This window comes from Ictalurus punctatus, chromosome 10 (genome assembly GCF_001660625.3).
Source record: "Ictalurus punctatus breed USDA103 chromosome 10, Coco_2.0, whole genome shotgun sequence".
In the NCBI taxonomy this organism is placed as follows: Eukaryota; Metazoa; Chordata; class Actinopteri; order Siluriformes; family Ictaluridae; genus Ictalurus; species Ictalurus punctatus.
In genome coordinates this window covers 9,379,078-9,406,986 of record NC_030425.2, presented here as the reverse complement: position 1 = coordinate 9,406,986, position 27,909 = coordinate 9,379,078, and the positions used below count along the sequence as shown (strand labels likewise).

The following is a 27,909-nucleotide window of genomic DNA, read 5'->3' as shown; positions in this document are numbered from 1 at the left end:
TGACTGGTCGACTGGAACAATAGTAATCAGTGATTGGTCGACTGGAACAATAGTAATCAGTGATTGGTCGACTGGAAGAATAGTAATCAGTGATTGGTCGATTGTTGCTAGGCTTTTTTTTTTAAATGAAGTCACTAAACAGGTTTAAAAAGACCAAATTTAGCAGCACAGTCTCTAAGTTGGCAACACTGGTGCTGTTCTCAGGGACAGAAAGTCGCCAAAAAACATATTTGATTTGCATTTTCAATTAACTTTCCTGATCTTTTGCATATCAAACACATTTACATGTGAAAAATGCAGGTATTTTATTTTTGTTTTTTTAGACTTTCCTGCGGCAGAAAATGTACTAACCGTTACTAAACACTGACATCCAAGACTCCTTCCATAACTGTTAAATAAAACATTTTGTACAGAAAACTTACCATATATACAATTATACCCTTTTTTTGGAGTTACAAGTCCAAGCTATTTGTTTTAACAATAAAAAACATTGACTTCATTAGTGTACTCAGTTTTAAATTACTTTTGTAATTGAATGAAATCTGTGGTTTTACCCCCAGTGGACACTGGGGGTCAAACACAAGACCGTCTGCGTGTAAAGCAGACATGATAACCACTACACTATAGAACCACTTGCTTAAAGCTACTGTTTGAATGTCTATACATTTTTCTGTTAATTAATGAGGGAAACTCTTAAAACATTACGAGGCTAAGTAGTTTATAAGGTTTTGTTGCTCAGCCTTACTGGCAATGAACACACAACCTTAAGCCAAGTTGACACTTTTCAATGTCTGCGGATCGCTGTGCGGGAGGCATGAAGTTGTTGTGGTGTTCACACATTGCTCGGTGACATGGGGTCACACATTACATGATCTGTCACCTGATGACTCAATCTGGTGTCTAAACTGCATTTTGTCACGAAAATGCATATTATTATTGTTGTTGTTGTTGTTGTTGTTGTTGTTTGTTTTTGTTTTTTTTATCTGTCCCTGAGAGTTAAGGACACCAATTTTTGTTGTTGTTGTTTTTGTTTTTTAGATATTCTCATTTGTTTTATAGTTTGTCACTTCTGGGAAAACATGTATTATTATTATTATTATTATTATTATTATTATTATTATTATTATTATTAATCCTGTACCTGTGTTCTTTAATTAAAACCTCTATCAACACCTTTACAAGACCATTTATTTTTGAAATCCTGATGAGTGAAAACTAGTTCCCTCTCTGTAAAATGAGCCATTCATTAACAAAACGTCGTCTTTTTGTTGGGGTAGAATATTTCTGCGTAAGAAAACCGCGTTTGGTTATTTTCAAACTACGATGAATATCTTTAATTGTCACACATGTTGCTTTTCAAAAAATAATTTAAAAAAAAATTATAATAAGAAACTTTGAAAAGACTTTTACTTTGAAATCCTGTCCAGAGTTCACGGAAGACTACCGTTTCCTGTCTGAAAAATGAACCATTCATTAACAAGTGTCAAGACATGTCGCCGGCTGTGTTTGTTAATACATAGTTCTTGTTTGTTTTTGTGGTTTAAGTTATTTGGACAGGTGAATTTGCTGTAGAGTTTTGGAGTTTTAATCTTTTATTGTAAATGATTTTTACACTCCTCTTTTAACACAACAGGCTAGCTAGTCATGATACCTCAAAGTAAAGGTTTACTCGTGCGGATATCTTTCTACTGGAAGCCGCTTTTTTCAGGGAAATATCTGATAGTGACTAACATTGTTAGTAGTGGAGGCATGCTTGCTCTTGGAGACTGCATTCAGCAGACCAGAGAGAAGAGACGGACACCGACTAAGACCCATGATTGGCCGCGCACAGGTATGAACTGACACCACTAATGTAATATTACACATGATTTCATCATCGTTTTTATTTCACTCCGCTGCGTGTGAACACAACGTCGGTGTTTAACAAAGATATCTCACACTTTAATTATCCGTCTTGGGTTAAATGTCCGTGCTGCACAGTGTTGCCAACTCTTTTCAGAGAAAAGTAGCTCGCGCACGCTGGAAGATGTCGCCCTAAGTCACCGGAGGCGTCACAAACTAATTAGCATCTTAATTTATTCGCCCTGCTCATTTGCATAACGCACTACAAATAATGACGCGGTCACGTGCGTGTTTTTGTCGGACGAGGCTGCGAATATGGGCGGAAACAGAATGTGACATCATCATACTTCAGAGCACTGAAGTTTTCATATGTAATTACGTTTGACAGCAGTAAAATGTTTGAAGCAATTAAAAAACAATTTGATGTTTCCATTTGTTAAATATACCGTCTGTTCCTGTTCTCAACGAAACCGCATCTAGTACTTACACAAACTTTGATAACATTTGGAATATAAAATAAACTATAGTCTAATGCAACCAAGTTGAGAAATAGAAATGATTAATTCATTGCTTGGCTGTGTCTTCATGCTTTGCAGTCTGTTAGTTCACCTCCTGATCCAAGTCGTTCTTTTGTCACGTTTTTTAGCCCCGGAAACAGAAACGATTCGTTCACCTTTCGAGTCTTCAGGATTCGAGTCGTTCATTCATCACTTCACAGCCCCGTTGCATTCAGCCTATGGAGCTGTGACTTGAAGAACGAACGACTCGAACCTGAAGACTCGAGAGATGAACTAATCATTTCTGTTTCCTGTACAGAACCTATGGGGATGTTGAAGCACATGCACGGTCAACACAAAATGAACGAATCACTCTCTGAGACATCTCGTTCCCGAGTCATATTAAAGATTCGTTCAAAATGAACCAATCGTTCATGAGCGTCACATCACTAACTCAGGGTAGTAGTCTCACCTACAAGTTCAGGGATTGACATCAAATCAACATGGCTGTGCACAGCATCAGCAGTTAACAAACTAGCACTTTTTACCTTTAAAGGGGTCATGACATGAGAAATCAAATTTTCCTTTATCGTTTTAACACATATGAGGTCATTGTACCATTAAAATATTCTAAAGTTTCATAGCTTAATACGTCCTCCTTGGTACAAAGAGTGCTTATTTAACCAGGCTCCAAAAACGGCTCGTTTGAATGTGATGGGATTTGTGACATCACACGGGCAAATACATTTTCATATGACTGCCCTTATAGCAAGACGTCGACACCTACTTTTACATCATTGCACCGTTGGCCCCGCACGTGTTATGGCAGGGCTTGTTGATAATTAATGATTTTGATTGAGCACATGATTAATGATTGAAAATTAAAGATGTTAGCCAATCATAGCAGTGGGTGGTTACATTGAAGTCTTAAAGGTAAAGGACACAAAAACTAAACATTACAATCAGACAGAGTTAGGAAAAGGTCAGAAATTGCCAAATTTTGTATGTTTTGTGGAAAAAAACAACCTTTTAATAATATTATAAATACATCTCAGATAATAAAATAAAAAAAACATGTCATGACCCCTTTAAATGTGTATACAAGTATTTGCTTTAGATCAATCAACATACAGACATATTTGCTTGTTAAATATATCAAATTGACTATGCAGTTTGCTGTTTTGAGGAGGAAAATATCTAGCACTCAACAAACAACTGTAGTCAGTGGTTAGTCAATGGGAAAACTGGTGATCAGTGATTGGTTGATGGGAACAACATTGATCATGTTATGGAATCTTCTTCAGCAAAAACAAAAACTTCAGAATCTCGAGGTTTTTGATGGCAAATTTTTTTTTAGACTTTTATTACCAGAATAACAAGAGCTGAGTCGTTTTGCAAAGCGACTGCCGGACTCCATCTTGATACACTATTTTGTACAGTTTCATAACAAAGACTCTCTACAGCTCATCCGTCTCTTATTTGATAAGAGTATAAAGGAAGTCTTTTAGCAAACTAACACACACACATTTCTTTGAACATTCGCACATCTTCTCTGACACCGGTGGATTTATCAGTACGAGCATATTCTGTATTTTTCAAACTGCTGCAGTTTGAACAATGGACCACTCCTAAAGATACAGAGGACAAGCTCAGTTGTATTAAAAAAGATACAAACTACGAGTGAGAAATGTGTGCTCAGTGATTTCCCACAAGCTGGAGTTACATCAGTTTGTCCTAGTTTCACCTACATGAATATTCACTTCTTATTTCCTGATTAATAAAATATTCCATGTATTATTACAAGGTAATCATGTTTAAATGCTGATTTAATATTAAGTCACTCTCTCTTCATGATTGAAAGTTATTATTAGGCCTTTGATGGATTAAAACATTTCTTATTACTCTGATTATTTTAACTTTTGATTGGACCTGATGGATTACATAATAGTCATATTTAAATCATAGTCTGATCAGTGAAATTCTTCTATAATCAGTGATTGGTTTTTGAGGGGCTTTTTTAAAATAAGTCATGGAACAGGTCTAAAAAGTTTCTAAGTTGGCAACACTGGTGCTGTTCTCAGGGACAGAAAGTCACCAAAAAAACTGTCATATTTAATTTGCATTTTCAATGAAATTTCCTGATCTTTTGCATACAAAACACATTTACATGTGAAAAATGCAGAAAAAAAAAATTTGTACAGAAAATTGCCATATAAACAATTATACCCTGTTTTTTTTGTTTTGTTTTAGGTGTAAGTCAGTTATTTATTTAATTTAACACTAAAATGCGGTGAATTCATTAGTGTACTCAGTTTTAAATTACTTTTGTAATTGAAAGGAATCTGTGGTTTTAGCCTGTGATCAAGCCTTCCTCTCTTCTCCAGGGCGCATGTTTGCAGTTTTGTTGCTAGGCTTTTTTTTTAAAATGAAGTCACTAAACAGGTTTAAAAGACCAAATTTAGCAGCACAGTCTCTAAGTTGGCAACACTGGTGCTGTTCTCAGGGACAGAAAGTCGCCAAAAAACATATTTGATTTGCATTTTCAATTAACTTTCCTGATCTTTTGCATATCAAACACATTTACATGTGAAAAATGCAGGTATTTTATTTTTGTTTTTTTAGACTTTCCTGCGGCAGAAAATGTACTAACCGTTACTAAACACTGATATCCAAGACTCCTTCCATAACTGTTAAATAAAACATTTTGTATAGAAAACTTACCATATATACAATTATACCCTTTTTTTGGAGTTACAAGTCCAAGCTATTTGTTTTAACAATAAAAAACATTGACTTCATTAGTGTACTCCGTTTTAAATTACTTTTGTAATTGAATGAAATCTGTGGTTTTAGCCTGTGATCAAGCCTTCCTCTGTTCTCCAGGGCGCATGTTTGCAGTTGGATGTACCATGGGACCGTTTCTGCACTACTGGTATCAGTGGTTGGACAGGGTTTATTCGGGGAAAATCGTAAAGACTGTTGCCAAGAAAGTCTTGATAGACCAGCTTGTTGCCTCACCCGTATTTGGCGCATGGTATTTCATAGGTATGGACCAGGCTTTGTGCAAAATCCTTCTATAATGCATGCTATTAATGTACGTTAACATAACCATATTGGTTTCATTCTCAGTCGGATGCACTGATACTCATTCTGCTATTGGGTAACGTTCAAAAAAATGATCCAGTACGAACATTCAATGCCATGTGTTCGTAGGAATGATAATGAGCAGAGGATATGAAATGACAGCAATCTGAATGTACTTCATGATTAATGATGGCAATCGAAGCAAACCAGAATGCAAACTGTTCTTTGTGTAAATATCAAGAGGAAGGACTGAGGCGTCTTTCTGCAATGCAAGTAACCTGATAAAACATCTTAAGGCATCTTTAATAGACCTGAGTGCACAGAGCAGTTAAAAATAAGCCCAAGCTGGTATGAATTGTGCTCACACAAAGGTATTTGTGAGCATGGAGCAGTGAAGTAATCACACTGAGAAACTGTCCAGTGTGAGAGCAGTTTAGTTCTGTGAGCACTCAGACACACACCAGTCCTTTTTCCTGTGTTTTACACTTTGCTCCTGTCTTAATGTGCAGTTCACGGAGCCTCGTGCTCATTTTTAATGACCACACTTACTGATACAAACGCTTTCTATTTAAGGAGACTGTTTAAACGCCATTATTTTGGAAAATATCAAATTCAGCATGAGGAGTTCATTGCTAGCAACCAACATAACTAGAGCTAAATAAAATGTTACATGTTCCTCCAGTTGCTTAATATTAAGTAGATATCAGTATCAAAGAATACCAAAATACATGTTCTCATAGTCTGAATAAATGGTATCAGTGCATCCCTACATGTAGTATCGTGGTCTCCACTGTATTGAAGTCAGTGGTGTTTATGTACCTGTGTATTTCAGGTATGGGCGTGATGGAGGGTCACGGGTGGCGCAAAGGCTGCACTGAGTTTAAAGAGAAATTCTGGGAGTTCTATAGGGTAAGATTAGTACGACTTACCATCTGCTTTCATTTTTATCGTCCAAATTTGATTTCTTTTAAATCTAATGATTGTTGAAAACTTGAAGGAAATGCGTAAACAAGAATGAATAGAGGGTAAATTAATAAATAATAAAGCAATAGAGTGTCAACTTTTGATATACCTAAGTCAGAGACAGACATGATTTAAAAAATACTGTATTGTATTGTACTGTATTAGGCGGACTGGTGTTTCTGGCCGACTGCACAGATTATCAACTTCTACTTCTTACCAGCGAAGTTTCGGGTGTTGTATGTAAATATAATTACACTGGGATGGGACACCTACCTCTCATATCTCAAGCACAGGGTAAGTGTTCTTAAGCCCAAATAAGATAAATTAGTTTTGTTTTTATGTTTATGTACATGCTTGATGCTTTTTGTGTTGTCATCACAAACGTCACATCAAAGTATCAACGTCGCACGAGCAACAGTGAGGTTATACTGAATATCAGCACGGCTGTGATTCGCTATCATATATTCATTATAACCGCACGGTTGCAATATTGCTTTTATACAACAGTTCAGTATAAACAAGAAATTAATATCGTGACATTTCGGACACAATATGGAAAGATGTTCTGTTTATTTTTGCTCCGCTTGCGGAAATAGATCTCGAGGAAGCCATGCTCACTTTATAGCACATCTGCTAGATGGCATTCCCGCTAAAAGTGCTTCCGGTAAAATTGGCATCTCTTCTTCCTTTTCCTTTTCATCTTCATCTGACCAGTTTCATATTTTAAGTCAAAAGTTATATTCCTGAAAAGTATTGTTTGCCATGTCTGCTGATGATGTTGCTAACACTACTGTAGTAACTGTTTCGAACCAGGAAGTGGAATTTTAAGTGGCGAACACAGATGAACGGAGTGATTACACACAGTGAAATGTCCCAGTGCGGTTATAGGAAATATAACTTGAGCGGTCTTGGAACACCGCTCGACCCGTCGAATTAATGGGCAGGAATTGTTGTGTAAAAAGACATTATATATGTTGTATGTGTTGATTTTGTCGTTAATGTATGGAAGCCTTGAAAGGTATAGTGGGGCAAAAAATTTAATTGTGTTCATTTAAGTTACGTTTCCAGTCTTAATTTGACCATTTAACCCACCAAAAAACAAAAGAAATATTTAAAGCTAATTAGCCAACAGTCAGAAGTTTGGACATGCTAGATAAGATATATATTTTTCATCGTCTTAAAAACATTTTTGATGAAGGCTTATGATTGAATCAAAATGTATTTTAATAATAGTTTCTGCTTTAAATGAAACTGTTTCTCTGAAGAATTTTAAATAGAAATAATTTTTTTGCTTTTTTTTTTTTTTAAATAAATTTGCAAAGATTTCAAACAAACTTCTTTCACGTTGTCATTATGGGGTATTGTTTGTAGAATTTTGAGGAAAATAATTAATTTGATCCATTTTGGAATAAGGCTGTAACATAACAAAATGTGGGAAAAGTGAAGTGCTGTGAATACTTTCCGGATGCACTGTAAGTGAATAATTCCATTCCACAGCCTTCATTATTATTCATAGATAATGGAAAATATTACAAAATGAAGAAAATCACGTATAAACATTGAATGGTAGTGTGCATGTACACTCTTTAGTGTTTGCAATTATTTCATCCAGCCACATTTGCCCAAGCAAGCTGCCAGAAACTGCTAATTACTAGCTCTTTGGTCCCATGATTGGTGAGGACCAGATATTAACTAGTCAGCTGCACCTGTTGTAAATCATTTTTCTAGCTGTTTTTGTTGTAAGAGAAAGTTTTTCTTTGAACATTTCAATTATTTTTTATTTTTTTACCATTCAGGGTTTCCATGTTCTTTTTTTCCCAGCATCAATTTTATCAAAATGTTGTCCTCTTTCATTTGGTATTTTTGGTATTTTTTAACAGGAAAGCCAACCAATGGATGAATTGGGGCCAGAGGACTCATCGATGTCTCCTACCTCAGCTACACCACTGGATGATAAACTATAGTCCCACACCAGTTATTACTTAACTCTTTCACTACTTAGACATATAACTGACTTAATCAGTTACTCAAATCAATAATTTGAATCAGTGTGGCAGCTAAATGAGGTCTTATACCTGTACTGAACCTTATCAGGTGTCCTAAAAACATGTCTAGACGTTCACATTCTCAATAGTGAAGGGAATTCTAGCTGTTTTCAGTGTCATTTGGCGCTACTCACCAATAATATACATTCACTGGCCACTTTATTAGGAACTTACTACTAGTGGGTAGAACTCCCTTTGCTGTAAGGTCTTCACTTTGCACAATATGTTGGAAACATTCCTTTGAGATTCTGGTCCATGTTGACATGATTGCATCATATAATTGGTGCAGATTTTTCAGGTGGACATTCATGCTAGGAATCTCCCATTCTACCACATCCAAAAAAGCTGTTTCATTGGACTCAGATCTGCTGACTGGGGAGTCCACTGAAGCACAACAATTTTATGGTCATGTTCCTGAAACCATTTTGAGGCTACTTTTGCTTTGTGATATGATGCATTATCATACTGGAAGCAGCCATTAAAAAATGGGTATATTGTATCCATGAAGGTATGCACATTGTCAGCAACAATACTCGGGCTGTGGCATTCAAATGATTGTTATTAAGGGGCCCGATGTGTTTTAAGAAAACATTCCCAACAACATTACACCACCAACAGCCTAAACTGTTAACAGAAGGCAGGTTGCATCCATAGATTCATGTTGTTGGCACCAAATTCTGACCCTACCATCTACATCTTGCATTAGAAATGAAGATTCTCAGTCCAGTTTCAGTGAGTCTGTACCCACTGTAAATTCATATTCCTGTTCTTGACTGACAGGAGTGGAAGCTGATGTGGTCTTCTGCATTTGTAGACCATCCACATCAAGGTTCAACATGTTATGCATTCTGAGATGCTTTTCATCACGGTTGTAAACAGTGATAATTTGACATACTGTAGCCTTCCTGTCAATTCGAACCAATGTCTGACCTTTCTCAGTAACAAGGTGTTCCATGCCCTGAGAACTGCCATTCCTTCGTTTTTGTACCATTAGGTGGAAACTCTAGAGACTGTTGTGTGTGAAAGCTCGAGAGGCTGTTAGGTTTCATTAGTAAAATAGATTTTAACTTTGTTAAATAAGCAGTACTGTCTTCCAGGCCCAGTGTGGGGCTGTGATGTCATGTATTGTTATATGTCTAAATTGTAACTTCGAATCAAACTGGATGTGGCTGAAGTGCCATTACTGCCAAATGTTTCAGTGATTTGTGCAAATCTTTGCTACTCTGCATTTCTGATAATTATACATTTATTACAAATGACAACAACAGTTGTACTGTTAGTGTTAAATACTATTTTTGAAAATTTGTGTGAAAATGACCCCGTTTACATGGACAGCAATAATCTAATTATTGACCTTAATCTAAGTAAGGTAATAATGTGATTAAGGTGTTTACATGAGTCGCTTTTAGAATACTCCTGTCATGTTCCCGTTTTACATGTTATAGATCATAATTAGATTAAGAGCCCACGTCATTACGTCGCCACGCCGTCCGACTCCCTCCAGAATTTCATGCATCAACATACACTTCGTCTTCTTTATGGTACCGTATACAGTTTTGGGTGTTTTTATTAAAATTTTTTACAAATGCTTCAAGTGCGGTTAATTATTAGTCATGCTATACGTGCAAATAGACGACTGCTTGAAGCCGTGGGCTTCGTCTCAAATCGCATACTTACCTACTGTATAGTAGCCGAGATACATGTATTTTTTCCCACTACCGGCCTACAGTAGGCAAGTATGCAGTTTGGGACACAGCCGAACTCTCTTGTTTGCCGTAAAACGTAAAACTGCCGTGTGTGATCGTGTCCTGTCGCAAAATGCGGTGAAAACTCTCACACGATGCTCAGAATGTGATTAAGGTGTTTACATGTCTGTAATGCACGTCCATAATACGATTAAAACAGGATTAATCCACCTGTCTTAATTCGATTAGAGCTTAATTAGATTATGACCATAATTAGATTAAGGTTGCTGTTTACATGGTAGTTTCTTAATCAAATTATGGTCTTAATTAGATCAAGAGTGGATTATTGTTGTCCATGTAAACGCAGTCAGTGATTTTTTTTTTTGTTTACTTTGATTTTACTCCTTTGCCTTAATTTCTTGCAGACCTACTGTTTTACAAACGTCTCTGCTGCTGTTGCAGTTGTTGTGAGAGGATATATACTGTCTGTCCAATTTATGAACACATTTACACCTCCACTTCATGCAATTATCCAATCAGCCAATCATGTGTCAGCAGCACAAGGCAGAAAATCCTGCCGATACAGATCATGAACTTCAGTTAACTTTCACATCATACATCAGAATGGGGGAAACATGAGATTAGGGTTTGGCGAGTTGTGCATTCTGAGACGCTTTTCTACTCACCCTGGTTGTAAAGAGTAGTTGTTTGAGTGAGTGTAGCCTTCTTGTCAGCTCGAACCAATCCAGCCATTCTCCTCAAACCTCTCTCATTATTAAGCTTATTCTGCCATTTGAACTGCTGCTCACTGGATCACCATTCTCAGTCAAATCTAGATACTGTTGTGCATGAAAATCCCAGGAGATCAGCTGTTAAAGAAATAATCATCTGGTACTAACAACTATGCCACGGTCAAAATCACAGAGATCACATTTTTCCCTCCATACTGATGGTTGATATGAACATGACTGAAGCTTTTGACTTGTATAAGCATGATTTTATGCAGTACAATGCTGCTACCACATGATTGGCTGATTAGATAACTGCATGAATGCGTGCAGGTGTTCCTAATAAAGTGGATGGTGTAAATGCTTTGTGTATTGATGATTTTTTTTTGCCACTGAAAGAATTTTTACACTCCTCTCTTTATCACATGTTGGGAATTAAGTTTATTATTATTATTATTATTATTATTATTATTATTATTATTATTATTACATTTTTCCCCCGCTTGTGATGGGTGGCTGGCTGCTGTTCTTGCTGTTTACTGTAATTGGTTCAGCTGAATAATGGAAACATGCTATGTATGTACAATATATAAACTGACAGATATCTGTCCTGTACTGTTATGTACAAAGTTATCCAAATAGTATTTACTAGAGATGCGCCAATACTAAATTTCTCAGCCAATACCGATAACCGATTATTCGGAGTGATATCGGCCGATACCGATAGTTCTGCCTTTTATACCTTCTTTTAAATTAGTAATAATTAATTCCACAATTCTGAAAAAAATGCAAATAAAAACTTTATTCTCTTTATTTCAACAAGTTGTTTCACAGTAACTGGTCTCATAAACAGAAAACACATTACTCTAATTAACATTAACACATGAACTCAATTCTGAAGATTAAAGTAAGATTTCTTCACTTATTGAATGATATTAATTCATATTAACATTGACTGAATTCTAAAAAAAAAAAAAAAAAACAAGCAAAAAAACCCCTCCAGTTAGTCTCACATTCACTCACCACATACAAAAGCATTTCTACTCCATCATTGACATCAAGCTGGTAATATATAATATCAACTTTTTATATACTAACATTAACTGAATTCTAAAAACCTGTTAGTCTCACATTCACTCTCCACAAACAAAAGCATTTTTACTTCTTCATTGAACATCAAACTGGAAATATAAAATATCAACTTTTTTTGATGATATTAACTCATTAACCTTAACTGGATATGAAATACACTACTCTACAAATATATATATTTTTGTACAATATATATATATATATATATATATATATATATATATATATATATATATATATATATATATATATATATATACTTTTTTTTCAACTCCTCTTCATATTTAAATCTTTCAGCGGTGTTCTGGTTCTGCAGCTTTAATTCAGCTCGTGCAGCGCGGAAGAAAAAAAATCATCTCGACGCCGAAACTCCCGCTTCACTGCTGCAGCATCCGGTGTAAAATTTTAGCAGTGCAGAGATTACAAACTACAGTTTTATCTTCATTCCACACAAGAAATATCATCTTTACACACAGCAGCAAATCAATGTGTTTTCCCGCCTTCTTTTGAGTGACAGGATATAATCGTCACTGATCATCAGATGTTTTTAAACTATTGGCTGATACATCGGTGCATCTCTAGTATTTACCATTACATTAGTTCAGCTCTGGTGTATCATACGTGTTTAAAGTGGTCTACAGTAATAATTTGTTTTTGTTTTTTTAAAAAAAAGGCACTTGATTGAAAAAATGTATTGCAATTTTTTTATTTCACAGAGTTTAAAGCTGAGCTTTAACAGATATTTTACAGATCTGTGTCACTGTAAATGTTTTTGAACAAATAAATCTCAATGTAAATGTGATTTTTAGAACTTGTGTAATTTCCTTAAAATAATTCTTCTGCCATTTATTGAAGTTGTCTAGAGATACATGATAATTTGTTAATTATGATATTGCTCACAACTGTGGAACATTTATAAATTTAGGCAGTTATTAGATTAAGGTTTGAATGATCAGAAATGTGTTTCAGAGATACCAGGTAAACCAAAACTGGTCATCTGAACTGTGTTTAATTACAGTATTTCTCAGGGCATGTTTGGTATCATTTTCATCCACACTTCATGGTGAACGATCTGGTGATATAAATATAATATAGGTTTAGGAAACAACATTTACAATATATGTTGCAATATGTGCTCTCCACACACACAGTCTCTCTCTCTGTCTCTCTCTATCTATATATACAGTATCTCACAAAAGTGAGTACACCCATGACATTTTTGTAAATATTTGATGATATCTTTTCATGTGACAACACTGAAGAAATGACACTTTGCTACAATGTAAAGTAGTGAGTGTGCAGCTTGTGTAACAGTGTCAATTTGCTGTTCCCTGAAAATAACTCAACACACAGCCATTAATGTCTAAACCACTGGCAACAAAAGTGAGTGCACCCCTAAGTGAAAATGTCCAAATTGGGCCCAAAGTGTCAATATTTTGTGTGGCCACCATTATTTTCCTGCCTTAACCCTCTTGATGACAATTGATGAGGTTTTGTTACTCACCATTACCACACAACCTTGATTGGTTTACACTGCAATTCACAGAAGTATGACTCCACTGGGGGCCAAATCCAGGACTTTCTGCATGTAAAGCAGACGTGATGACCACTACAGTATGGAAACAGATGCATCACGCTATTATCTATATTAGCATACATGTTGTAGGATACTGGTCATTAATGAGGAAAAATTGGGATAACCCCCCATTTGTGCTTAATTTAGGAGGTTTTGTTACCCAAGCTGAGTTGGTTTATATTACAATTCACGAAAGTATGGTTCCACTGGGGGTCGAACCCAGGACTTTCTGCGTGTAAAGCAGATGTGATGACCACTACACTATAGAACCAGTTGCGTCAAAGTTCAATCTGAATGTGCATACATGTTGTAGGGTACTGGTCATTAATGCGGAAAATTTGCGAAAACCCATCAGCATTAGACAATTATTGAGGTTTTGTTACTCACCATTACAACCTTATTTGGTTTTTATTGCAATTCACAAATGTGTGGTTCCACTGGGGGTCAAATCCAGGACTTTCTGCATGCAATGCAGATGTGATGACCATTACACTATAGAACCAGATGTTAGAAAGGGTTATCTGAATGTTATCTGCATGTAAAGCAGACTTGATGACCACTACACTGTGGAAACAGATGCATCACGCTATTATCTATATTAGCATACATGTTGTAGGATACTGGTCATTAATGAGGAAAAATTGGCACAACCCCAACTCTGTGGTTAGTTCATGAGGTTTTGTTACCCAAGCCTTCTGGTCATAAACACAAGCTGAGTTGGTTTATATTGCAATTCACAGAAGTGTGGTTCCACTGGGGGTCGAACCCAGGACTTTCTGCGTGTAAAGCAGATGTGATGACCACTACACTATAGAACCAACTGCTTCAAAGTGTTATCTGAATGTGCATACATGTTGTAGGGTACTGGTCATTTATGAGGAAAATTTGGGAAAACCCATCAGGGTGAGACAATTGATGAGGTTTTGTTACTCACCATTACCACACAACCTTGATTGGTTTACACTGCAATTCACAGAAGTATGACTCCACTGGGGGTCAAATCCAGGACTTTCTGCATGTAAAGCAGACGTGATGACCACTACAGTATGGAAACAGATGCATCACGCTATTATCTATATTAGCATACATGTTGTAGGATACTGGTCATTAATGAGGAAAAATTGGGATAACCCCACATTTGTGCTTAATTTAGGAGGTTTTGTTATCCAAGCTTACTGGCCATAAACACAAGCTGAGTTGGTTTATATTGCAATTCACAGAAGTGTGGTTCCACTGGGGGTCGAACCCAGGACTTTCTGCGTGTAGAACCCAGGACTTTCTGCGTGTAAAGCAGATGTGATGACCACTACACTATAGAACCAGTTGTTAGAAAGGGTTATCTGAATGTGCATACATGTTGTAGGGTACTGGACATTTATGAGGAAAATTTGGGAAAACCCATCAGGGTGAGACAATTGATGAGGTTTTGTTACTCACCATTACCACACAACCTTATTTGGTTTATATTGCAACTTACAAATGCATGGTCCCACTGGGGGTCAAATCCAGGACTTTCTGCATGTAAAGCAGACTTGATGACCACTACACTGTGGAAACAGATGCATCACGCTATTATCTATATTAGCATACATGTTGTAGGATACTGGTCATTAATGAGGAAAAATTGGCATAACCCCACATCTGTGGTTAGTTCATGAGGTTTTGTTACCCAAGCTTACTGGCCATAAACACAAGCTGAGTTGGTTTATATTGCAATTCACAGAAGTATGGTTCCACTGGGGGTCAAAACCAGGACTTTCTGCATGTAAAGCAGACTTGATGACCACTACACTGTGGAAACAGATGCATCACGCTATTATCTATATTAGCATACATGTTGTAGGATACTGGTCATTAATGAGGAAAAATTGGCATAACCCCACATCTGTGGTTAGTTCATGAGGTTTTGTTACCCAAGCCTACTGGCCATAAACACAAGCTGAGTTGGTTTCTATTGCAATTCACAGAAGTATGGTTCCACTGGGGGTCGAACCCAGGACTTTCTGCGTGTAAAGCAGATGTGATGACCACTACACTATAGAACCAACTGCTTCAAAGTGTTATCTGAATGTGCATACATGTTGTAGGGTACTGGTCATTTATGAGGAAAATTTGGGAAAACCCATCAGGGTGAGACAATTGATGAGGTTTTGTTACTCACCATTACCACACAACCTTGATTGGTTTACACTGCAATTCACAGAAGTATGACTCCACTGGGGGTCAAATCCAGGACTTTCTGCATGTAAAGCAGACGTGATGACCACTACAGTATGGAAACAGATGCATCACGCTATTATCTATATTAGCATACATGTTGTAGGATACTGGTCATTAATGAGGAAAAATTGGGATAACCCCACATTTGTGCTTAATTTAGGAGGTTTTGTTATCCAAGCTTACTGGCCATAAACACAAGCTGAGTTGGTTTATATTGCAATTCACAGAAGTGTGGTTCCACTGGGGGTCGAACCCAGGACTTTCTGCGTGTAAAGCAGATGTGATGACCACTACACTATAGAACCAGTTGTTAGAAAGGGTTATCTGAATGTGCATACATGTTGTAGGGTACTGGACATTTATGAGGAAAATTTGGGAAAACCCATCAGGGTGAGACAATTGATGAGGTTTTGTTACTCACCATTACCACACAACCTTATTTGGTTTATATTGCAACTTACAAATGCATGGTCCCACTGGGGGTCAAATCCAGGACTTTCTGCATGTAAAGCAGACTTGATGACCACTACACTGTGGAAACAGATGCATCACGCTATTATCTATATTAGCATACATGTTGTAGGATACTGGTCATTAATGAGGAAAAATTGGCATAACCCCACATCTGTGGTTAGTTCATGAGGTTTTGTTACCCAAGCTTACTGGCCATAAACACAAGCTGAGTTGGTTTATATTGCAATTCACAGAAGTATGGTTCCACTGGGGGTCGAAACCAGGACTTTCTGCATGTAAAGCAGAATTGATGACCACTACACTGTGGAAACAGATGCATCACGCTATTATCTATATTAGCATACATGTTGTAGGATACTGGTCATTAATGAGGAAAAATTGGCATAACCCCACATCTGTGGTTAGTTCATGAGGTTTTGTTACCCAAGCCTACTGGCCATAAACACAAGCTGAGTTGGTTTCTATTGCAATTCACAGAAGTGTGGTTCCACTGGGGGTCGAACCCAGGACTTTCTGCGTGTAAAGCAGATGTGATGACCACTACACTATAGAACCAACTGCATCAAAGTGTTATCTGAATGTGCATACATGTTGTAGGGTACTGGTCATTTATGAGGAAAATTTGGGAAAACCCATCAGGGTGAGACAATTGATGAGGTTTTGTTACTCACCATTACCACACAACCTTGATTGGTTTACACTGCAATTCACAGAAGTATGACTCCACTGGGGGTCAAATCCAGGACTTTCTGCATGTAAAGCAGACGTGATGACCACTACAGTATGGAAACAGATGCATCACGCTATTATCTATATTAGCATACATGTTGTAGGATACTGGTCATTAATGAGGAAAAATTGGGATAACCCCACATTTGTGCTTAATTTAGGAGGTTTTGTTATCCAAGCTTACTGGCCATAAACACAAGCTGAGTTGGTTTATATTGCAATTCACAGAAGTGTGGTTCCACTGGGGGTCGAACCCAGGACTTTCTGCGTGTAAAGCAGATGTGATGACCACTACACTATAGAACCAACTGCTTCAAAGTGTTATCTGAATGTGCATACATGTTGTAGGATACTGGTCATTAATGAGGACAAATTGGGATAACCCCACATTTGTGGTTAGTTCATGAGGTTTTGTTACCCAAGCTTACTGGCCATAAACACAAGCTGAGTTAGTTTATATTGCAATTCATGAAATTATGGTTCCACTGGGGGTCGAACCCAGGACTTTCTGCGTGTAAAGCAGATGTGATGACCACTACACTATAGAACCAGTTGCTTCAAAGTGTTATCTGAATGTGCATACATGTTGTAGGGTACTGCTCATTAATGAGGAAAATTTGGGAAAACCCATCTGCATTAGACAATTATTGAGGTTTTGTTACTCACCATTACAACCTTATTAGGTTTCTATTGCAATTCACAAATGTATGGTTCCACTGGGGGTCGAACCCAGGATTTTCTGCATGTAAAGCAGATGTGATGACCACTGCACTATAGAACTACACTAGCATCTCTATGTGCATACATGTTGTAGGATACTGGTCATTAAAGGAACATTTCGGATAAACCAACAGGTTTACACAATTCATGGGGTTTGGTTACTCACCATTACTTTTTTTTAAAAGAATTTTATTGAATTTATACAAAATTTACAATCTTACAAAAAGTCATTGTCAGAAAGGGGGGAGGGGGGAGTACTTACATAGTATGAGCATACATTAATGTGCTCAAGAGCGTCTGAATGCTGTGTTGTAACCGCCCTCACCTCAGGACACAGATGTCCACGGAATATTCGAGTCATCTCCAAATGAATCCATTTTCTGAAAAGCTGTACCAGGTTTTGCTTGTTACCTTGCAGTGACAGACGATTTGCTCTTGTCAAGCTTGGCAATAGGCAAACAGTTCAGTGGAATGATGTCATTTGGAGACTGTCCAACTCAGAAATCCTGGGAGACAGGCAGGCAATGCGAAATAAAATTTGACAGTAGGAAAAAGTGGAATGGACAAAACCTAGATTTTGAAATGTGGCTGGACATGTCCCCCCCATGTATAATGGCTCCTATGCCCATGTGTTATTTTACTAGCTGCTATGAGCAGCTACTGTATTGATGTCTAGGTGATTTGTTGGTACCTCGAATAGTGAAGGCCACAGCAGGGGTCTCAGTGTTTAAGTCCAGGCTGAAAATATGTTAGTTTACTCAAGCTTATCATGAATAGACTTTATTTTATGCAAAGACACGGGATAGTAAGCATACCTAACAATCTCACACTCTCTTTACCTCCCTCGCTCATTCTCCTTCTGTTGAGCCACACATGATTTTATGGAGATGCCAGTAATCCTGACCCTTTCTGCTCTCCGGAGCTGCCTGATCCATCCTGATGCCCTACCTCTGGTTGGAGCATTCATCAACTGGAGGCCACATTCTGCTAATAAGGACGACCAAGCAGTGCAGCCTGGAGATTGCTGAGGACGGTGCCACTTGAAGTACCATGGGAATGGGTTTGGACCTCATTTCCACATGGACATTCTCGCTGTGGTTGCTGGGACTATGGTTGCTGCAATGGTCTTAGGACTGCAATTACCACATACAATTTTGCACTCAAGTCTCCTTTGGTGAACATTGGAGTAGTTCAACATAACAGACTTCATATACAAACCATAATGAACTTTCCTTTACTTTTACACTATCCATTGTTACCCAGATGAGGATGGGTTCCCTTCTGAGTCTGGTTCCTCTCAAGGTTTCTTCCTCATATCATCTCAGGGAGTTTTTCCTCGCCACCGTCACCACCAGCTTTCTCAATAGGGATAAATTCACACACTTAAAATCTGTATCCTGTGTTTATATAAAAGCGATATACAAATAAAATTAATTGAATTGAAGTGAAGAGGCCAAACTCCCTGTAGACATGTGTAAAGTAGTTATTGAATAAAAATTTAAAAAATACTCTATGAGTTGAATAATACAGTAATATAATATAGCATAATATAAATAGGAAACAGTGCAAGTACATATTTTATATTTTACATGTCACATTTTCTGCATATACCAGACTTGGATTAGGTAAAATCACAAAAACTAGGTATGTATGTAACCTATTACGAGATAAGACAATATAATAAGGATACACCTTATGCTTTTAATGTTTTTATGTAATGTTCTTGTTCATACATGTTTGGTGGCTGTGTGTGTTTGTACTGTTCATTAATGAGGAAAATTTGTGAAAAATCCACAGGTTTAGTTACTCACAGTTACTGGCAATAAACACACAACCTTGCTTGGTTTATGTTGCACTTCAAAAATGTATGGTTCCACTGGGTCTCGAACCTCAGACCTTCTGTGTGTAAAGCAGACGTGATAACCTATACAATATGGAAACATTTACAGAAGTGTGAATGTGAAATTACTAGGATACATTTGACCAGCTAATAGGATCCTTTTGATCTTTGCTTTTTGTTTGTTTGTTTGTTTTAAAGAAAACTCTTGACAACTCTAAAATTTGAAGTAGGTCATAGGGTTTTGTTTTTACAACTTAATGAACTTTTATTTCACAGAAGTTAAAGCTGAGCTTTACCAGAGATCCGATCTGTGTCATTGTAAATGTATTTGAACAAATAAGCTCAGCTACATTACTCACCCTTACTGGTGATAAGTGTAAAGCCTTACTTGTTTTTTGTTGTACTTAAAATTCTATTTTTTAAATGTACACTTGTGAGTACTTGATTTGAATTAAGATGTGAGGATTTTATCAGCCTACCCATCATGACCAGTTTACATGACTGAACGTTTATATAAAGACTTAATGGCAGGTTGACAAAAATTAAAGATGTAAAAACTAGTTTCCATATAATTTCTCTGCCAATTAAGTGTTTCAGTTAAGATAATTTTTAAAGCCTTATATTGAAACTGAGTGATTCTTGTAGGGAATTCTATGCAGAAATACATTCAGTTAACACTGTCCATACTCTACAAGGTGGAATATCTGAGTACAGAGAAAGGGAAACCATTAGATTCATCCACATTCTTTAGAAACTTGGTTCACACCCATCACAATGACATGCTGACCTTTTGGAGGTTGGTAAACTGTAAGAAAATCAGTAGAGAGATGAGACCATGGAGTAGTTCCAATTTACCAGCTAGGAAATGTGCATGGAGCTTTGGTCTGAACATTTAACATTGCACACATTGTTTCCACTGAAAGCTTTTTAAACCCCATAAGCAACACATACATTTTTAAATTATTTTAACCAATTGAAACAGATTTTTTTTTAAATAATAATAAAAAAAACATATCCTAAAACAGTCTAATGAGGTTGTAGGATACTGCTCATTGATGAGAGAAATTCTTGAAAATGCTAAAAGGGCAGGTTACTGTAGTTCATCGAACCGGCGATGGAAACATATAAGTTGAATGTGCTTACATGTATTAGGATGCTGTTCATAATAAAAAAGTAAAATTAATTTAAAAACAAAACATTTAAATGAATAATTAAACAATCAATAATAAATAATGAATTATACTCACTACTCATTTCAATGTTGTCTAGAGTGACATGATCATTAGTTAATTATAATATTGCTCTAGACTGCAAGAAAAGTGTATTTTTAAAAAATGATTTCAACCAATTAACCAACAGATAAAAAACATATCCTAGAACAGTCTAATTAGCTATGAGAGTCACTATCCTGTATCATATGGAAGGATACGTGGAGCACGTGGTATGATTCCTGGATAAGATAGGCTCGCTGTTTAGCATATTTAAATAGATTTTTTTTTATGTGATCAGTTATAACTAAACAGTATTTTCATTCAGTGTGTGCAAATTTGCTCTGTGCACACCTCTGCTAATGTCCACATCCTGCTAAGATTGTGCTTGCTGTCCTGCTGACGTGCTGTTTCACTGCTGCAGCTGCAACAACATGGCTAAAATGTTCCGTACCCTTACAGTCTTAATCACTGCATTCAGCATATTACAAGGTAAGCCTGCTGAGCATTTTCATCATTTGGTGTGACTGCTGTACTGGTTTTGAACTAATGTAGAATAATGTATTTTTTTTAATGTAGAAGACTTTTTCAATGATTTTTACATTGTATGTTGGTATTTGTACATTGTACAGCTGTAATTTATGCAGTTTTTTTGTACTGATCATCAGTGATTGTTTTGGTTACACTTGAAAACAGAGGTCCATCTAATTATTCATTTACTGCTATTAAAAACTCTGTTATATAAATCAGATATCATTAGATTTGTCAGTTGCTTCCTAAAATTATGTCCACTGCTTCTTTTCTTTCTTTCTTTTTAAGACTCATGTACACCAAGACTAGCCTAGCATGACGGATAACAACTTAATCCCTCTTGCAATATAAAGTGTACCAATGCAAACAGTGAATAAACAGAGTGAGATCTTATTGATATGCCCCTGTTGTAGAAACCACACCTCTGCTATATAGCTACATCCTGTTAAGAGTGTGTTTTCAGCCAACAAGCTGTTTCATTGCTGCTGCTCTATATCGACTACGTCTGCTTAACAACATGGCTAAAGTGCTACAAGTCATTTCAGTTTTAATCATTGTTTTCAGCATATTTCAAGGTAAGCCTGCTGAGTAATTTTCATCAGTTCATGGGACTGTTATACTGCTTTGGAATTTCACAAACTACGAACCTCATGCCTGAATGGAAATATATCGTCAGTGTAAAAATGTGGAAATGGAAATGTTATATATACTGTCAAACCGCACTGTAAAACCGGACAAGTTCATTTAACTCAAAAAATTTGAGGAAACTAATTACCTCCAAAATTTTAAGTTGATAAATAAATTTCTTTAAGCCAAATACACTTAAATATAACAAGGTTGAGTTAAATTATTGTTATATTTGGCTTAAAGAAACTGATTCATCAACTTAAAAATTCTGAGGTAATTAGTTTCCTCAAATTTTTTGAGTTAAATGAACTTATCCAGTTTTACAGTGTAGTTAATTTGTCAGTATTTCACAATTTTGATTGAACTAAATTGGTTGTAGGTTTAAGAGTACTTTTCACATTAAAAAAAACTTTGCTATCATGTTGGATTGTCAATATTTAAAATTCCTTTCCTTGTAACTTTCCTTGTTGTAAGCAAATGGCATATTGTGGCATGCTGTTGTACAAGGGAAATATAGGAAAGGAATAAGGAATAAAACACAACAGGGTGTGCTGTTATAACAGGATGCAGTACAGGTTTAATGTTTAATGTTGTGGAACGCCCGCAAGACAAGTTAGTTTTTGCAGTCACTTACTTTAGAGTAACCATAAAAAGTCACCCTTCACCAACCTCCAAAATTTCTCTCTCCTGATGTTAATAATAATAAACGACAAAGCTTGTCATGTTAACAAGAAAAGGAAAGAACAGAAAACGCACTGATGCTGGGGACTCTTTCCAGACTTGTTAAATAAACACTTCCTCAGAAGAAAGCTTCACCATGTGAACGATTATACATTTTTCTTTGTTATAAATTACACCACCATTGTTAAATCAGTTATTATTTAGTCTTAGTTTATGTGGAACATTTGTCATACAGCTCCCTGTGAATGAGCTATTACTGTAGAAATGATGATTTGTTCAAATGAACACATTAATATAAACCCAAAAGCTGGCACTATTGTGCCATTATAGGAAATAAATGAACACTTTCTATCAAATATGAGAATTCAACAACACTGTGGTATAAAATTAGCATGTTTAAACGTTACTCACAAGCAATAACTGCTGCATCATTAACTCTAATTTCTGCTCAAGATAATGCTGAACAATGTCTCACAGGTACAGGTACGACTGCTCAACCAACAACAACAGTTCAACAAGGTACGACTGCTCTACGAACAACAACAACAACAACAACAGTTGGAAAAGATGTCACCACTGAAACGCACCATCCATCAAGCACAGCATCTTTGTCCACCCGTGCTACCATTGTGACTAATTCTCAAAGCACAGCTTTGAATGAAACACCTCCAACAAACAGCACATCTCCTCAAACAAGTATCCATCTAACAACCACATCTTCACAGTCACACACATTGTCACATGGCAAGATCACCACCACTGACCAAAACAATACGACTATAGCTGTCAGTAACAGCAGTGGAACCACTGCTTTAAGGACCACCAAACTCACTACTGAAGAACACAATGAGACAGCTGCTTCGACAGGAAAATTGAACACAACCCCAAGTTCAGGTAGTGTATTTAAGCAGGTTTGATAGTAAAACATATTGACTATTGTGGCTACAATACATAATCATGAACTTTATATTTTATATAGCTTCAAGTAATGACAGAGACGACAGCTTGGCAAGAAACCCAGGCCTTGTGGCTATCTTGTGCATTTTCTTCATCACTTTGGCCTTGGTGATTGTGGTTGTGATCGCTAAGATGATCCGCTGCAGTAAAACCTCGCAATTTGAAAGGCTGGATGACGTACCTATGGTGAGGTTCCAACTGCTTATACTCTTTAGTGTCATGTTTTGACTTTCCATTGTCATTGATTACTACCATATGGGCAAACTGATTTTATATATTCTTTCATGAATTCTCTTTTTCACTCCCATCAGAACAAGGTGAACGAGGAAGCACCATTTGCTCAATACCCTCCAAAATAGACAAGACTTTCAAGACTTTCATGGTGTGGGCAACAGGCATGACAGTGTAAATGCAGACTGGAAAATGGGTGGAGTTATGGATAGAGTCCAAAATGTCCTGCTTCATGGAAAACCTGTAGCGCATTGTTAATATGTAGCATAATTACATGTCACACATGTTTCAAGAACTAGAAATGATAAATACTTTAAAAATCTGAATGCTATTATGAATTATTTTAATGTCAGATTAAGTCTGTTTGGTTAATTCACATGATCAAAAGAGGGCGCCACTATTATATGTGGGCTTTGTGTGTCGGTGTGTGTGCGAGAGAGAGAGAGAGCATGGGTGTGTGCATGTGTAAGTGAGTGTGTGGGTTTATCAATTGAGTCATGCTATTTCATTTGGCTTGAATGTTTGCCCACTATACTGTACATTCACTAACTAGACTTTATTTGCTCTTAGAACTATTGTTGGACATGTGTGCAAGGGTTGGTGGAGTTTCAGCATAGCTTTGAGTGCTTTTAGGTACTTTGAGCTTAGTAAGAAGCAATTATTTTAATATAATCAATACAATAACTAGGGAGGAATTGCTGCTACATTTGCAGGGTTCCTGAATTCAGGTTACTGTCTGTGCAGAGTTTCTCATGCTCTCTCTGTGTCTACATGAGCTTCCTCCAGGGGGCTCTGGTTTCTTCCCACCTCTCAAAGACATACCAGTAAGTGGATTGGTGACTCTAAATTGCCCCTAATTGTGAATGTTTGTGTGTGTGCACGGTGCCCTGTGATAGCCTGGCATCCCAGTGTATTCCCAACTCACACATAGTGTTCCTGGAATAGACTCCAGCTCCAATGCAACCCTGATCAGGATAAAGTGCCTTCTGAAGATGAACGAATGAAAGGTTGGACACACTGAGCAATTAAGCATGACATGTACGTTTTGGGACTGATATTCATAATAAAAACACTTAATTTTCTTCTGGACACAATAACACCTTTTAATATATATTCTGATGCACAGAGTGGTGACATTATTTATACAGAAATGTAAACATTAAAAAAACAAAAAAATAATTAAATTAATAAATCAATAGACAACTAAGACTCAACTCAAAGATTGCTTTGCTTCTGTACGCACTCTCCGAAAAAGGGCATTAAACTGAAACTTTCTTTGTTGCTGGAGTGGTACCCTCAATAGTACACCTTTTGCAACTTTATTATGTATATTTTACCTAGAAAGGTGAATATGGAGTACATTTAATTATCTATTCTGAAAAAAAAAAAAAAAAACCTGTTAAATTTACACTATAGAGCACGTGTCCAATTGAAAAATACAATCTGGACTGGCCTGATCCATCCTGATGTCCTACTTCTGTTTGGAGTTCTCGTCACCTGCATATCAGTCGCTGCTAAAGATTACAGTGAGATTACTGTGGATGGTACCATATAGAAACCATAAAGATGGCTGTGGTTGTTCTTCCTTGGATAGACCTAGGAATACAATTGCTAAGAACAAGTCTCCATAATTGAACAGTTAATAACTTCAAATTTGATACAACAGAGTTCAAGTTAAAACTACTGTCTAATGAATTCAGAAATTACTGTGATGTTCATACTCGTGAGTTGCTCATAAGCTCATGCCACTGTTGCACTTTTTGACTATATAGTATATAGCATTGGTCACCAACTCTGTTCCTGGAGATCTACCTTCCTGAAGATTTTAACTCCAACCATAACCGTGCCTACCTGACCATCTAATCATTGGCTGCATCTGAAATCACGTACTACCCTACTACACACTGGGTGAAAAGACATCTACTGTCTCAAGCCAGAGGGCTGATTTAGCCCCCTCGGCCGGAACTATGGAAACTGTGGGTCAGGCCCCTGAGAGCTCATAGATTCTGTTCTCACAAGTGAGGTTGTAGATGCCATGTTGAACGCTAGAGCACCATCCACAAGGAAATTTTGGCCAGCTACTCACCTGTTGATGGAGAATCTGTGGGGCAACATCCTCTAACATTGAGGTTTATGCATGGTGTCAGGCAGCTGAGGCCCATATGCAGACCACGCATACCTTCCAGGAACCTTTCTGTGGTCCTGGCAGGTCTCTTAGGTACCTCGTTTGAGCTCTTAGAGTCAACCTCAGAGAAGCTTCTGACTCTAAAGGTACCTCTTCTGCTGGCCCTGACATCTCTCAAGCAAGTAGGAGATCTACAAGCTCTCCCTTTTGCCCGTTCCTGTCTTGACTTTGCCCCTGGATTAGCCGAGGCCTTCCAATATCCTAGGCCGGATTATATTCCTAAAGTGCCTACATCTGCTGCCCAGCTGGTAGTGTTGCAGGCTTTATGACCTCCTTCTTTCCTCACACCGGAACAAGAAAAATTGCACCTACTGTGTCTATAAGAGCTCTCTGTACTTACGTCCACTGCTCCGGCCTGTGGCATAAAACGGAGCAGCTGCTGGTCTTTTTTTATGCGCTTTTTTGATGCGCTTAATTGCCACATCACCTGATCACGGCAGGCCTATAAATAGGCATGATGTTACACAAGCTTCAGATGCCGGTGCCGCACGAGGGCTCTTCCCACAGCGTGAAGCTCACACAACATCTCATTCAAGGAACAGGGTTACATGCGTAAAGCAGACGTGTTGGATTATATCTACTTCCTTTTACTGCTAATAAAATATAGAACGCAGACTGACTGCCAGTGTCTCACTATTTGGTTTGTATTTGCTGATTTTGTTGCATTTTGGTACAATGATAGTCAATTATTAGTACTTCAAGATGCACTATTTCGACTTTTCTCAGTATTTAATATTTTTTTTAAATGACGAGTTTTGTTAACAGAATTCTGACCTTGAGCACAAGAAAAGCTAAAAGATACGGTTGAAGATAGAAAAATCTTTATGTACTTTTCATGTACATTAAATTATATTACATTAGGGATGTCTCACCATTTATTAATCAAGAAAAATAAGCCAAATCTATGCTGCACAAGCATGAGTTTTCACAATTCCTTATGACAATGAATAATTTTCCAAGTCTAACTATCGAGATAAGTAACTGATGAAAGAGCTTCTTTTGTACTCCACGTAGATTAAATCGTTTGAGAAATGTAAACGTCATTGTGCTTTTTATCCAGAAAAACCACAGCTCCACCGTTTATTTGTATTTGTTTACAAGACAGTCTTGCCCAGATCAATGTCAGACATGTTGACGTGAATGCTTATGTGCGCAGACGTGTAGTGTTTCTTTACAAAGTGACATCGCCAACTACTGGCCTGGCATGCATAATACAGTGTCTTTAGTCGTTTTCAGTGTGAATGGGGATCGTTTTGATAACGTTGTCGTCTGTACACGAATCTTTTCAAAAACGCAAAGGAAAAACTTTTAGTACATCGTTGTTGTGTAAACATACCCACAGTCACTGCTGCAGTCTGTCCCGCTTAAACACATTCAAACAGGTTGACAGTGCGGATTTTTTTGGAACTATTGAGAGCTACATGAACCAGGTGTCTGCGTTGCGGCGTGATCAAAGCGTGTCGCAACTCTCTTTTTCAGTGGCGCTAAGGCGGATGTAGTATGTCTGGGATTGTGTTCATTCTATACACACATACTGAAGAGTACGTACTGTTTCCACGGCCTGCCAAGGTACACGATTTCGGACAGTCATTGCCTTAAAAAGTTCTTGATTAACTAAAGCAGGTGTGCTAGAGTTTGGCTGGAGGTGAAACCTGCAGGAAGGTAGATCTCAAGGAAGAGAGTTTGTGACCACTGGAATACAGTTATAGAAAGAGAAATTATTTATAATCGTATTATGCAGTGTCACCCAGATAACGCTGGGTTTTGAGTCTGGTTCCACTCAAGGTTTCTTCTGGTTTTAAAAAATAAAAAAAAAACAGTGTATATCCATTATTCCTCACACTGACTGTGAGCTATCGTTTGGCAGAATTGAGAGCTGTTAGCCAATAAGACACGAGTATTTCCATGTATTTTCCTGTAAACCCTGTATGACTGATCTCGTCTCCATTCACTGAGGATATAAAATTGCAACACTGCTGTTGGGTCTACAGCCC

General features: G+C 37.2%; 2 protein-coding genes and 9 non-coding genes across 12 annotated transcripts; 2 read left to right on the top strand and 9 right to left on the bottom strand.

Annotated features, from left to right (window-relative positions):
• Positions 1-1,441: 1,441 nt before the first annotated feature.
• mpv17l2 (MPV17 mitochondrial inner membrane protein like 2) lies at positions 1,442-12,136 on the top strand. Its single transcript, XM_017479030.3, has 5 exons — positions 1,442-1,831; positions 5,223-5,384; positions 6,256-6,332; positions 6,552-6,680; positions 8,267-12,136. The coding sequence occupies exons 1-5, from the start codon at positions 1,645-1,647 to the stop codon at positions 8,348-8,350; spliced, it is 639 nt and encodes a 212-aa protein (XP_017334519.1). The 5' UTR covers positions 1,442-1,644; the 3' UTR covers positions 8,351-12,136.
• Positions 12,137-13,710: 1,574 nt separating this feature from the next.
• Positions 13,711-13,783, bottom strand: trnav-uac (transfer RNA valine (anticodon UAC)). Its single transcript has one exon. It is a non-coding gene; the product is annotated as a tRNA-Val (tRNA).
• Positions 13,784-14,257: 474 nt separating this feature from the next.
• trnav-uac (transfer RNA valine (anticodon UAC)) lies at positions 14,258-14,330 on the bottom strand. Its single transcript has one exon. It is a non-coding gene; the product is annotated as a tRNA-Val (tRNA).
• Positions 14,331-14,737: 407 nt separating this feature from the next.
• trnav-uac (transfer RNA valine (anticodon UAC)) lies at positions 14,738-14,833 on the bottom strand. Its single transcript has 2 exons — positions 14,797-14,833; positions 14,738-14,773 (listed from the first exon to the last, which is right to left on the bottom strand). It is a non-coding gene; the product is annotated as a tRNA-Val (tRNA).
• A 651-nt stretch (positions 14,834-15,484) lies between these two features.
• On the bottom strand, positions 15,485-15,557 carry trnav-uac (transfer RNA valine (anticodon UAC)). Its single transcript has one exon. It is a non-coding gene; the product is annotated as a tRNA-Val (tRNA).
• Positions 15,558-15,964: 407 nt separating this feature from the next.
• Positions 15,965-16,037, bottom strand: trnav-uac (transfer RNA valine (anticodon UAC)). Its single transcript has one exon. It is a non-coding gene; the product is annotated as a tRNA-Val (tRNA).
• A 651-nt stretch (positions 16,038-16,688) lies between these two features.
• On the bottom strand, positions 16,689-16,761 carry trnav-uac (transfer RNA valine (anticodon UAC)). Its single transcript has one exon. It is a non-coding gene; the product is annotated as a tRNA-Val (tRNA).
• Positions 16,762-17,168: 407 nt separating this feature from the next.
• Positions 17,169-17,241, bottom strand: trnav-uac (transfer RNA valine (anticodon UAC)). Its single transcript has one exon. It is a non-coding gene; the product is annotated as a tRNA-Val (tRNA).
• Positions 17,242-17,412: 171 nt separating this feature from the next.
• trnav-uac (transfer RNA valine (anticodon UAC)) lies at positions 17,413-17,485 on the bottom strand. Its single transcript has one exon. It is a non-coding gene; the product is annotated as a tRNA-Val (tRNA).
• Positions 17,486-17,643: 158 nt separating this feature from the next.
• trnav-uac (transfer RNA valine (anticodon UAC)) lies at positions 17,644-17,716 on the bottom strand. Its single transcript has one exon. It is a non-coding gene; the product is annotated as a tRNA-Val (tRNA).
• A 3,330-nt stretch (positions 17,717-21,046) lies between these two features.
• Positions 21,047-24,056, top strand: LOC108270530 (uncharacterized). Of its 2 annotated transcripts, none has more exons than XM_017477327.3 (4): positions 21,047-21,195; positions 23,020-23,436; positions 23,522-23,685; positions 23,811-24,056. In XM_017477327.3, the coding sequence occupies exons 1-4, from the start codon at positions 21,138-21,140 to the stop codon at positions 23,856-23,858; spliced, it is 687 nt and encodes a 228-aa protein (XP_017332816.1). In that variant the 5' UTR covers positions 21,047-21,137; the 3' UTR covers positions 23,859-24,056. The 2 variants fall into 2 exon arrangements, with proteins under 2 accessions (XP_017332816.1, XP_017332815.1); XM_017477326.3 differs by lacking the exon at positions 21,047-21,195 and adding an exon at positions 21,667-21,809.
• The last annotated feature ends 3,853 nt before the right edge of the window (positions 24,057-27,909 follow it).

Coding starts and splice junctions, on each gene's coding strand:
- mpv17l2 (XM_017479030.3), top strand. CDS start 1,645: ATGATACCTCAAAGTAAAGGTTTACTCGTGCGGATATCTTTCTACTGG. Junction 1,832..5,222: donor CCATGATTGGCCGCGCACAG/GTATGAACTGAC, acceptor TCTGTTCTCCAG/GGCGCATGTTTGCAGTTGGA. Junction 6,681..8,266: donor TCTCATATCTCAAGCACAGG/GTAAGTGTTCTT, acceptor ATTTTTTAACAG/GAAAGCCAACCAATGGATGA.
- LOC108270530 (XM_017477327.3), top strand. CDS start 21,138: ATGGCTAAAATGTTCCGTACCCTTACAGTCTTAATCACTGCATTCAGC. Junction 21,196..23,019: donor TGCATTCAGCATATTACAAG/GTAAGCCTGCTG, acceptor AATGTCTCACAG/GTACAGGTACGACTGCTCAA. Junction 23,437..23,521: donor GAACACAACCCCAAGTTCAG/GTAGTGTATTTA, acceptor TATTTTATATAG/CTTCAAGTAATGACAGAGAC.